At 35.2% G+C, this 12936-nt stretch overlaps 2 protein-coding genes across 12 annotated transcripts in view; one reads left to right on the forward strand and one right to left on the reverse strand.

The window, feature by feature from the left end:
- The window catches only part of CFAP69 (cilia and flagella associated protein 69), a 61283-nt gene extending 55604 nt beyond the window's left edge, over positions 1–5679 (forward strand). For all 4 annotated transcript variants that reach the window (XM_060633834.3, XM_078442483.2, XM_078442484.2 and 1 more), the window contains 4 exons: positions 1171–1368; positions 3071–3157; positions 5045–5149; positions 5462–5679. In XM_060633834.3, the coding sequence (XP_060489817.2) occupies positions 1171–1368; positions 3071–3157; positions 5045–5149; positions 5462–5632 (561 nt within the window). In that variant the 3' untranslated portion in view covers positions 5633–5679. The remainder of the gene's footprint in view (positions 1–1170; positions 1369–3070; positions 3158–5044; positions 5150–5461) is intronic.
- The window catches only part of FAM237B (family with sequence similarity 237 member B), a 166964-nt gene that overhangs the window by 124962 nt on the left and 29066 nt on the right, over positions 1–12936 (reverse strand). For 7 of the 8 annotated variants that reach the window (XR_009610371.3, XR_009610366.3, XR_009610368.3 and 4 more), the window contains exons 5-8: positions 12576–12668; positions 9799–9900; positions 7170–7275; positions 6967–7024 (exon numbers count right to left, since the gene is read on the reverse strand). Coding sequence is in view for 1 of the 8 variants with exons in the window: in XM_078442487.1 (XP_078298613.1) it covers positions 12647–12668 (22 nt within the window). In the remaining 7 variants the exon portion in view is untranslated. Of the gene's footprint in view, positions 1–6966; positions 7025–7169; positions 7276–9798; positions 9901–12575; positions 12669–12936 lie in introns of those variants that run through there. The other variant, XM_078442487.1, reaches the window with a different exon arrangement.

The raw sequence follows: 12936 nt of genomic DNA on the forward strand, positions 1-12936 counted from the left end.
CTGTTCCAGAAACATGCAATTAATTAACTGGCTATTTTCCATAGGATATGATTTCATCTAACTATTTATAAAAGAAGATGGATGTTACTGACAGAGGCATTCAGAAGTTTTACAGAATTTTTAAAATATAATTTCTTCTGTTTATAGAGCATTAGGAGCTATAATTAATTGAATTATTAATGAATTATTGCTTATTAAAATCAATTAATATTTATTAAAGATTTTATTATTAGTTTATATGGTAATCAAATATCAGTTAAAGGATATTAGGTTGCTCACCCTGATGGTTATATCTTTATTGGCAAATAAATGCTTTTGAAGTGTCAGCAACGTCTTTTTAAGTACATTTTCTTCTACTAATATTAGTATTATATATTTGAATGTTGCCAATGAATAAACCTATTTTCAAATGAAAACTAAGCTCCTTTTCTTCCCAATCCTGGATATATAAATTTTCTGCAAATATAAGCATACTCAAGCACATTAATTTCCAGACAACCTAGAATATGAGCTGTCAGTATGATGAAACCATGGAGTTTTAACAGCTTACGATTCAGTCTTAGGTAGAAAATAAGGGGCAAGAGACAGGACTCTAGATTCTCAGGAATCCCCATGCTCAATGTCCTACAAGTTCAGCCTGACTTAGATTTTTTTTTCTTTCAAGCAATTTATATTCTTTATTGTTTTATTTAAGTAGGCTCCATACCTAGTGTGTGACTTGAACTCACGACTCTTGAGATCAAAAGTCTCATGCTCTATGGACTGAGCCAGCCAAGCACTCCTTAACTCATTTTTTAATACATGGGTTTGGGGAGGAAAACATCAGTAGTTCCAGAGGATGAGACTAAAGCAGCAGTTTCTGCAACTATGAAAACAGTGTGACTATAAACCAGAGGGCAGTGACAATGACAGTGAACTAGACTTAGATAGTAGAGCCTCATCCACAAATACCTTATCACTATAAAATATTTAATAAATTACTTCTGAATACTCAAATGTAACTATTGCCTCAAATTATTCCCAATGCACTTATTCCCAAGTAGTAAGATGGGAAAGGGTAGTTCAGTAGATGTTAACTTTGGAACAACCACCCAAATAAAGGATTACCTAAAATTATATCATTTATTTTTGGTTAATTTAACTTTTTAAACTTAAACTTTATTATAACAGATTGGAGAAATATGGAATGAAATCTATGAAGAAATAAAATTAGAAAAGTTAAGACCAGTCACTACAGATAAAAAAATTTTGGAAGCTATTACAACAGCATCAGAAAATATTGGAAAGATGGTTGCTTCTCTTCAAAGTGAGATGATTGAAAGCCAAGCACACCAAGATGTGCAAAATGAACAAAAAGTATATGCAAAAGTAAGTCACATATACTTTTAAGGCAGAAGATAATTTCATTGTATAAGCTAGTTGACCAGAGGATATATTTGCCTGATTTGTGTTTCAGCACTTAGAGTTATTGTGTAGTTTTTTCTTATAGTTATTTTCAGTGTTCTTGTGAAATTTTTAAAGAAACCATGGAGTTAAGAGCCTGAGATTCAATTACTATATTCAGTATGAATTTATGGCATTGTAATTTGATTTCTACAGGCTTACATTTTAAAAAATAGACAACTGAGATACATTTTTTGAAATGTCAGTTCCAAAAATTGTGGTCTATTTAAGGGTATACACTTGGCAAATTGTGTCTGATAGTGTATCTCTGTGACTGTACATTTAACCTCACTGGGAAAGTTGGCCCTCATCCATCCCTCTGTGATAGGCCCTTACTGGCATGCCAACCATAGGCATATCCATAAAGCTTCATCCTCATTTCAGTACCATAAAACTTACAATGAATGTTCTATCTAAAAATCCAGAGGTAAGCTGGCCTCTGACTTTAATCAGAAAAACCTTCCAGGAAAATATAAACCATTCTCCTAAAGCTTTGTGTTCAGTCAGAAACTGAATACAACAGAAGTTTTGAACAAATAGGTTAAGTAGCTATTTAGCTTGTCTCCAGATACAAAGGTGATGCAGATTCCCCACTTCTGGTTGGTGACCCTTTATGATTACAATTAAATGTTTACAACTCTTTAAGGTGATTTCCAAAGTTTTCTATTGTCTGATCTTTCACATAGTCTATTAAACGTTTGTATCTACAGCCTAGTAGGAATTCTGTCTGCATCCACCTGTGAATTCTGCTCCATCTTAGACACCAATTTGCTTGAAAGTTTTAAGAGGTTTTATTGCATAGATGTTGCCATTTAAGTAATTTATTTCTCTTAAGCGGGAGAGCCCTCTTGGAAGTCCTGCTGCCTCATTAGTTCTGTAGAATGGTAGAACGTCTGCTGTGTGGACTAACAACTGTTGATTTGTTGGTTATTTTTGATGTGTTATCATGGCTTTGACCCCATTTATTTTTAAGTAGTTGTTTAATTAAATACTCTTAGGTTCATAATTCGTAAATTTAATAATATATGCTAAGGGCATGTGTCCTCTGATTATAATTTAGTAAATAGCCTGTTGAGAATTGTTTCTATAATTTAGAAGTAGCCTGCAGTTAGTGGTTACCTCCCTAGACTGCATCACCACAACCAACACGGCACTCTCACAAAACTGCTTGTGTTAAATTGCTACAGTCACAAATTAGTAGTTTTCCTGAAGTAACCTCGCGTAAACTATTATCAATGGCAGTAGGAATCTATTTTCTCCCGTGAATTTGCCGTTGGGTCATTTACTTAGCTTGTTCTGGATTATGATGTGTCTTCACAAGTGATAATCACATAAAGCAATCAGTCTTTGGAGAATGATTATTGTTATTTTATATTTTATATTTTTATAACAACAGTTTTATATTACGTTTCATGGAAAGCAGTTCAAACCTTAGCCACATAGTGAAGGAAGGATTTTTCCTCCATATTTAGACTTTTGCTGAACTCTGAATATTCTAATCCTGTGCTAGTCATTCTAAAATTTACATTGGCAAAATCTAGGTCTTCCTTCAAAGTAAGGGCTTTAAAAAAGCGCTTTGGTATTCTTCCATAGAAACTGGAATTCTTACTTATCTTTCTCATTTCAGATACAAGCCACACACAAGCAAAGAGAACTGGCTAGTAAATCATGGGAAAATTTCTTGGCCAGAACATCAAATGCTAAAACTTTAAAGGTAGGACTTTTAAAATCTTGTGATATCCACAACAAATAGTCAACTCAGACAAACAGACTTTTTCAGGAATATTCATTTGGCCCTTCTGCTGATCTTTTTTTTTTTTTTTTTTAATGTTTATTCATTTTTTTTAGAGAGAGAGACAGAGCATGAGTGGGGGAGGAGCAGAGAGAGAGGGAGACACAGAATCCGAAGCAGGCTCCAGGCTCTGAGCTGTCAGCACAGAGCCTGATGCAGGGGTCAAACTCACAGACCACGAGATCATGACCTGAGCCGAAGTCAGACGCTTAACTGACTGAGCCCCCCAGGCACCCCTTCTGCTGACCTTTCTATAGAATACCAACACTGTTAGATCCTCACACGCAATGTAGCATAATAAGTGAAACTATGCATTTTCATATTACAGAAGACGCTACTTGGAGTTTTATTTGATCTAGCAATGGGAATCAAGGATGATTTCCTGGATTGCATAAAGGAGATGATAGTTAGCCAGCAATGAGCAGGAGAAATGTGCTCCTACTTTCCACTTTGAGTCTTCTTATTCATTGGTCATTTCTTTAAGAAGTAGAGTGAAGGACAGAAAAAATAATTGTCTGTACTCTCTCCCCTAAGGGTATTTCCCTTCCATGACTGTCAAAAGTAACGTTATATTAAAGCTTAAATGAGAATTGAGAAGAAACATCCCTTTGGAAAAATGTGGTAAGCTGTTTCAGGAATAAGTTAGAAACTAATCTAAAAAGTTTATAATGTTGAATGTTTACTTGAGATATGTGAGAAGCAGCAAGTATTTCCAAAACCTCCTTTTTCTATTAATACTTTTGGATATACTTTTATGTAAACTTTTTTTATATATAAACTTTTCCCACTTTTTCCATTAATACTTTGGATATGCTTTTATGTAATGTTACAGTTCTTCCACTAGATATGAAATTGTTGAATGTTAAGTTAGGCCCTGAAAATAGTGAAACCACATTAAGGTAGCAAAACCAAAGTTAAGAACAAAAGCTCACTTGAGGTACCATGTCTCCCCCTTCTCAATAAAAATTCTTCCCAACTTATAAAACATCCTCACAACTATCTGTACTTTTAAGGAATAATTAATGAAAATCATCCCCTCATTTGTTTAAGAATGCAGATCATTTGTTACCTTGAATTTCACCTGTGGCAGTGCTTCAACTATTGAGTTTAACTATAGGTGCAACAGGGGCACCTGGGTGGCTCAGTGATTAAGTGTCCAACTCTTGATTTTGGCTCAGGTCATGATCACGCAGTACATGGGTTTGAGCCCCACATTAGGCTCTGTGCTGGTAGGGCAGAGCCTGCTTGGGATTCTCTCTTCCTCTCTTTCTGCCCCTCCATGGTTCTTGTGTGTGCATGCTCGCTTGCTCGCTCTCTCTCTCTCTGTCTCTCCCCCACCCCCCAAAAATAAATAAATAAATTTAAAAATTTTTTAATATAAGTGCAACAAATTATACAATTTATATTATTCTGTTTGAAGCATTTAAGTGTTCTGATTAGTTTAATTTATGAAAAATATTTTGAAAATATGCATCACCCAAGTTAGTAGCTTATTAAATTATGTGCTAAAAATTGAACATGATTTCCTTAGGACCGCCTTATTCCTTGGTCATATATGACTGGTACCTCTGGAAATTTCAGTAATGGTTTTAGGTGACTGGTGTCTTCTGCATCGTATAAAAGATATAACTTACTAATAATGATCTTTTTAGCCTAAGGGAGTAAGTGTAGGTTACAGGGCTACTTAATGAACAGTCTAAGTATAAGCCAGGCACAATTAAATGTACTTCATATACTTCATTCTAAGTACAATAGTTAATGCTTTAATAGAAATTAATACTACTTTCTTTCTAATTTAAAAATCTTCAGAAAGCAAAGAGGCTTCAGGAAAAAGCTATAGAATCCTCTAGATACAGTGGGCAACCTCCAAATGCAATATTTCATAGGACAGATATTAAAGGCCTTAACACAACGGTAAGGGTTTTTGCTTCATGACTTTTCTTAGTAGATACTGAATTTAGTCTCCATAGAATGTTATTTCCATGGGGTTTTGTCTCATATTTGTTCTTTTCACTGGTCACATTTCCCATAGTTAAGGCATATTTATCTCTAAAGTACCTCCACTCTCACCCAGTACTGGTTTAGACCAGATCAGCCTTCCAGGATTTCCAAGAAACTGCTATAATTTGGTATCTTTTCCAAAGTCAGCTAAAGGATGAATGGGTTTCTCTCTTATTGGGAAATTTTGCAAATGAACTCTTAGATATATACCTTTTGCTTTTCCAGGTGCCTTCTGGTCGGGTAGTAACAGTGGAAAGCACTCCTGCCCGATTACTGGGAGGACCTCTGGCTGATACAGACATTGCTCTTAAAAAACTGCCTATTCGAGGAGGAACCTTACAAAGGGTGAGAGCAGCCAAAACTGTGAATGAGCCAAAGAAGATCGCTCCTACATAAGACAGTATACAGACTGTCTGAAATAAAGTCTGTTTATTTTAGTTAAATACATGTTTATTTATAATTATAAAGCAAATATTTTGGAATATTTTTGTAGGAAATACTAAGAAAAAATAAAAGTAAGCACACAATTTATTTGTACTGAAAATATCAACATTTGGCATCAGAAGAGCTGTCATCAATTTCTTTTGAAAGATTGCTAATTCTCTTAATTGTAAAACATATAGTATCAGTTAAAACTCCTTTGGTTGCATGACTACTCCATCTGGTTTAAGCCAATAAAAACTTTTACAGGCACTCTGTAGCTATCAAATCTAGGAGTAAATAAGACTGCAGGCATTGTTGGATCCAGGGACTAAAGCTCTGAGTAGAATCTCCTTCCCTAGCAGCTACTGGATTATATTTTCCCAAATTGATACCCAGTACAGAAAAATACATGCCTGTCTCTCCACAATGTCTGCAACTGCCTCCACATGTTGGGACCCTTGATTGGTCACATGCCCACTGAGCCATCCACCATGACTTTGGCCAGATCTAAGTACTGCCTACTCCCAGAGCCAGAAGCAGGCCAACTCCAAACAAAATATAGAGATGGACTGGAAAATCAGGATATTGTTATCATATGTACATGTAAGTACTGGGCAGAAAAAACATTTGCAACAATTTGTTGGTCAAAGTAAAATAAATTATGTCTGTTATAAAAAGCAAGTGTTATTCATGAGCTAAACAATAAAAATAAAAATACAGATGGTTTTACTCTTAATATATAAATATGCAAAGTTAATTCTAATGCTATTTTCTTCTTTAATGGGGAAGGGAAGGGGAGAGTTGGGAAGTGTTTTCCCTCCTTTGGTGGTGGAGATATCTTTCCAAAAAACAGGAGATAGATGCCTTAATGCTGGATGTGGAACAGAGTGTCCATGTATGTATGCAATTATGAGGTTTCCATAGACTGTCTCCATTCCCATCAACTCCAGGGAAGCCACAAAGTTGAATTCATGTCCAGGATATGGAGAGACAAGAACCTGTTTTCTTTAATAGGAAAATATGCTGGTATTTGAGTCTAGATTCTAGGCCCATAGGCACACTCAGCAATATACTGGTAATTGTGTAGCAACTGGTTCTTCAAGAGGAAATAGCCCTTATTTGTAGTGTTTGCCAATTTGCATGGTGTAAATACTCCCACTGTGACCAGTTACAAGCTACCAACATGATGCTACTGAATCCAAAGTTGGGAAGACCTGCATAGAGTCCATGTTATCAAATAAGAGAAGGCTCCATCACCCCACTGGACCCACCTCCTCCAACTTCCTCCTCCCTTCTCCTCCTCTTACCTCATCTCACATTCCACCAGAAACTTTCCATTATCCCCATCTGTGAAGGTAGTAGCATCTGCAAAAAGGAGAGAAAGTGCAACGTTTTTCATGTTCTAATTAAAATGAGTTGACAGTATACCATTGGCCAGCAGCTTCTAATCCTGGCCCAGCTGCCTATTCTCCTTGTGGCCCACAAGAATAGATAACATGCATCAGCTTACCATGCAGCTTTGTCTCTCCCGAATCCTTTTCTTTATTACCACCACCACCACCACCACCACCAAGATATTAGAAATCATAATTTGTTCCTCTTCTTGACAGGAAGCCCTAAGCACAAAGAGTCCATGAAAGAGTAGTTACTGGGTCAAGAAAAGATGTGGATAAGAACACGCAATGAGATGTCCATACAAAAAAGCAACAGATACACCTCAAGTATGTCAGATACACACACAATCAAAATGAAGTGGTCATGGCTAAGAACAACAAATCTTGCCTCATTTTGTAGACTATATGCTTCTTCCTCAGATGCTAAGCTCCCTAAGCACAAGGTAGAAACTACATTTCATTCATTATTGAAACCAACACTTCAGTAAATAAATCATTAAATCAGTGTAATGGTGGCCCCAGCTCCTGACAGCCTTTCCCTTGAGCTCTGCAAATGCAGCAAAGTTCTGAGCTCAAAAGGAAGATTCAGCCAACAAAATACAGGTAATGCTAAACACAGGTATATTAAGGTAGTTCACATGTATTTACTCCATAACAGTGATAGACTTTATCCAAAATGAATTTTAAGTATTTAAGACATAAATACTATTACATTAACTGATTACACAAACAATGTGTAGAAATAGAATTGATATTACTTGGTTGAATATAATTTTTTGTATCTAGTACAATGCGGTATCTCCAAACTGATTAGGACAGACTACAAAGTAGTCTGTGATATCGCTGGACCTTTCCCCTCTGCTGTGTAGATCTTACCCATCAGGAAGAGGAAAGGTAAAATAGGGCAGGTTGTTACCTAGCAGCCATTTAACAGCTAAATAAATGTAGGTGGATGGAGGATAGTGTTGCTTCATACAGACACTTAACCTTGGTAGACAGATGTGCATTGTGTTTGCATATTACAATTCCAGCCACCTTTGTAGTAAGCAAGTGAACCAGTATGACAATGTCACTAACTATAATAGGTCTCTGTCTCTCCTCACATCCTGTGCTCCTACACCAATCTTGAGCCCTCTAGTCCATCCAGCCTGGCTGAAAGGCAGACAATATATTTTCTTCCATGAGTCAGTTGAGACAAAATTTCAAGCTCTCAAACTGAAACTTTTGCTAATAAACTAAATTCAAAGAGAGTCAAAAGAATAAAAATGGAGTTTAGTGAATACAGATGAAATGGTTTCAACATGCTTCAATAATGAGATTTTTACCACATGAGGGAGCTCATCCCATGGTTAAACTCTATTAGCCAGTTCTTGCTTATATTGGATGAAAACCAGTGAATAATTAGGTGAATAACTCATCTCTTCCTCTGTCTTCTGGAGCACAAGATATGTTTCATATCACAGGAAAAAAACTATTGTGTTCAGCCTAAGTCTTTTCCGGTCAAATATCTATTTTCTGTAATCATTCCTCTTTTTTTTAATGTTTATTTTTGGAGAGATAGAGAGACAGAGTGTGAGCAGGCAGAGAGAGAGGGAGACACAGAATCCGAAGTAGGCTCCAGGCTGTAAGCTGCTCTAAGCTGTCAGCATAGAGCTTGACATGGGGCTCAAACCCATAAACCATAAGATCAAGACCTGAGCCAAAGTTGGATGCTTAACCGACTGAGCCACCTAGGTGCCCCTTCTGTAATCATTCTTATTTAATCATTCCAGACTTTATGAATCTGGCTAGCCCCTTCTGAAGTGCCACCATTTATTAATTTTCCTTTAAACTGTGACCAGACAAACTAAACAAAGATTTCCAGGTGTTGTAGGTCCCATGGAGGTTATAATGAAAACAGTATTCCTCATTTTTACATACTTTCTGCCAACAGAACCTAAGCTTACATTAGTTTCATTAGCAGTTATGTTTCATAGTTGCTTATATTGAGTTTACAGTCAAAGATGCTTTCTGAGAAAGAGAAAAGCAGCCCCTGACAGTCAGGAATTGGCCTGGTACTATCAGGTCAAAATTCTATAGATACACCTAGTGCCTAGATATTGATTTCTGATAATATTCTCCAATAAAAGAAACCAGGGCTCCTTGGAGAAATGGCTGGTTCTGGGGATGGGGCAGAAATACACAAGATGAGTCTGGAACATCCTATAGAGCTCCCAATGACCAAAGATGGAACAATTTCAGCAACAAAATAAGTAATGTAGTAGTACTGGATTATAACCCAAAGTATAAATAAATGCCTGTTAAGTTCCTACTGATATGATGACGAATGATATGATAAATGGTGAAAGAAAAGGAATGAAGGAAGAAGAAGGGGGGGGAGTGAGGGCAGACAAATCTCCCATATAAATTATCTACAGATAATTTATGTAGATATTCCCTCCTTCAGCATGTGGAACATAACTTCCCATTCTCTTACATGTGGGTTATACTTAGTGACTTGCTTCCAAAGAATATAATATAGAAACAGAAGAGAAAGTAACATGATAGCGGAGAAACCTGGGATACACTACCTTAGCCAAGGTTAAACATCATCAATGATAACTTATGTTGATAGCATATACCCTTGATCTGAAGTACTGAGAACAGTACTTTATTTTTGTGGTCTTCACCCAAAAAACCTATAAATTCAGTCTAACTGTAAGAAAAACAATCAAGCAAACCCAAATTGGATATTCTGTAACATACCTTATCAGCACTCAAAACTGTCAAGGTCATTGAATGAAAACACCTTCTTAGAGCCTAAGGAGACATGATACCTTAATATATTATGGAGTCCTGGATGGGATCCTGGAACAGAAAAAGGATATCAGGGAAAAACTAGTGAAATCCAAATAAAATATGAAGTTTGGTTAATAATGTATCAGTAATGGACCATTAGTTATGACAAATATACCATACTAATGTAAAAAGTTAACAATAGGAAAAAAATAGGTGAGGAGTATACAAGATCTCTGCATTATCCTTGCAACTTTTCTGCAAACTTAAAACTATTCTAAAATAAAGTTTATTTAAAGTTTAAAAAAATGATCTTTTGAATGATCTAGTCAGATGATTTTGAACAGGGCAAAAGTGAAATACATATTGTCCCCCACTCAATCACATTTGACCACCATTTCTCTTTTTTTAACTTACATTTTCATATCATAAAATTGTTTTTGAATTAGTGTATTAGTTCCTACTGTACCTATGTCCCACTGCAATGGCAGCTCTGTGAGTCAAGGATTATTCAGCAGTATACCTACAAGCTCAATACGTTTTTGTGAATGAATGAACGATGAAAACATAATAATATATCTTTCTATATAAAAATGACAGGATTTGTGCCAAAAATTGCTGGGGAGGGAGGGGATTTTTAACAGAACATGGTATCTAAGTACCAGCAAAAAGACTTAAGATGAACTGTTCTAAAACCAGACTGCCCGTTTTGGCAAATGTCCTTTTTACTATTTTTAATAATCCAATGTAGCCTGTTAATTCAGTTAGGTGATCTAGGAAGCCATTTTCAATTAACCTATTTTGGATAGCTAACAATTAATTTTATTAACACTGAAAAGTTAATAATTGCTGCAATAAAAATTTGTATGACAACTCTGATTGATAACTAGTTGAACGATTTTTTAGGCTAAAATTATCTGGTTTTGCTTTATGATATTGAATTTTTGAGCTTCAATCATTTGCCCAAAGGTTGTAAAAGAGAGATATCCTCTAAGGAAAGTCATGACCCTATGCCTCCACCTGCAGGAAATGAATTAGGCAGTTTTTTATGTATCTTTCTGGTCATCTGAGCATAAAACCTACCCTCCAACCAGCTAATTTGATGAGCTTAGGGATCTGTCCTTAATTGGCAAGATAAAATATTTTCAATATAGGAATTTATTAGACTGACAACCTTATATTATCTAAAACCTCATTATACAAAACTCAGTTATATGAAATAATTTTTATAAAATAATACTTGAAAGCCATGCAAACCATTTATTCTTTAATATTGGAGATTCTTAACCTGGGGTTCATGGACCCCTCCCCCCAAAATCATACACAAAATGATGACACTGTGTACATAAAACTCCTTGTTAAAGTGTCTATAGCTTCATCAGAATTTCAAAGTGATCCATAACTCAAAGAATGTCAGCCCCCACTCCACCATTTAATGTTTATTCTTGGATCAAGTCAAATCATCGGACAGTTGCCCATTTGTTCAGTATTATTTTTGCTACTTTTAAAATTATTTATATTTAATTGAGTTTGGGTATGCTGACATCAGCTTGCATTGAAGGGAATCTGTCATTGCCAGGATACTTGAAAACACGGTGCTGTATCCCATGGTAGCCATTATGAAAACCTGTGATCTTTATTGGTGTTTAGTCCTAGCAAAGGCTGGGCTTCTCCTAAACATGTTGTTTGGTTTTTCTTATCAACAGAGTGAGGGCACCTGCGTGGCTCAGTCAGTTAAGCATCCCACTTTTGATGTCAGCTCAGATCCTGATCTCAGTTCCTGAGTCAAGCTCCATGTAGGACTCTGTGCTAACAGTGTGGAGCCTGCTTGGGATTCTCTCCTCCTCTCTCTCCCTCTCAAAATGAATAAACGTTAAAAAAAAACTTTTTAAGTGTGAATCTTGAAAATGCTCATGAGTCCTTCACCTTTAGAAGTAGAAAACTCAGACCAAACTTACAGCTACCTTTTTATCAAAGGTATAGGCTTTTATAACATGCATTTAAAAGTATTCATCCAAAATACAACTACATATTATTAGTTTCCTGTCTTTATTTCCCATCATCGAAATTTCCTCATCCACTTCATGTTATCCTATTGTTTGTTATATATTTTTAAAGCTTCACATCCTCTTTGGAATAAGATGTGAGATGTATGTAGGAAATACATTTAAAAAGAAAAACTGAGCTAGTACCTAAAAACCAAAATTCTACCAAACTTCACTTTACTAAAATGAAGTTTCTTACTACCTTTCTGTTTTTTTTTTTTTAATTAAGCCAATAAAAGTGAGAACATAAAAATTTTAGTCCTTAATGTATAGAAAAACACTTTAATATATAGGATGGCTTGGAGATGAAATGCACATTTCAGAAGCCACTCAGTACATGACATCAAAATCAAATATTACTTTTTAGGACAATACTGGCATTTATTTTGGCACAATTTAAAGTCAATATTACGTATAAGATACCTTAAAAAATTAGTTACAGCATTACTCCCTCAACTATTATATTTAGTAATATATTGCATTTGCATTTTAAATGTTTTCTTTAAAGATGCTTTACAGAGATGCCTTCCAAATAAAAAAAAATATTGACAAATTACCTGAAAAGATGGAAATGCTAATTCAATAGCCATAAAGCATTTACACATCACATCAACAAAAATACAACTTTCATAAATATTAAAGAACTAGAAATAACAATTTTGATAAATACTATAAGAAATATTTGACTTCAGAAATACTGACAGAATTAAACCTTCAGGTTGATGTCACTTTGCTTGAAGTATTTTCCATGTTCTCTATCTTCTATGTAAAACTCATGTTTTGTAAAATCCAGTCCTATAATATTAGAGAGGAGAAATTGTTAATACTCACTATAAAATGACTTTTAAGATTTCATCCTTTTAAATAACCCTATTGAAAAACTTAATTTAAAAAGCCTAATTATATGTCCTATCTTTAAAATTTCTTCAATAAATGCAATATGAATAACTATGATGTTAAACAGATTTCTCATGAACTATTTGTGGGAAAAAATAAGGTAATAATTTTAATGATCTACCAAATGTATTATATCTCAAGATCATTTAGATCATGTGTCTGTACA

This window comes from Panthera onca, chromosome A2 (genome assembly GCF_046562875.1).
Source record: "Panthera onca isolate mPanOnc1 chromosome A2, mPanOnc1 haplotype 2, whole genome shotgun sequence".
NCBI classification, from domain to species: Eukaryota; Metazoa; Chordata; class Mammalia; order Carnivora; family Felidae; genus Panthera; species Panthera onca.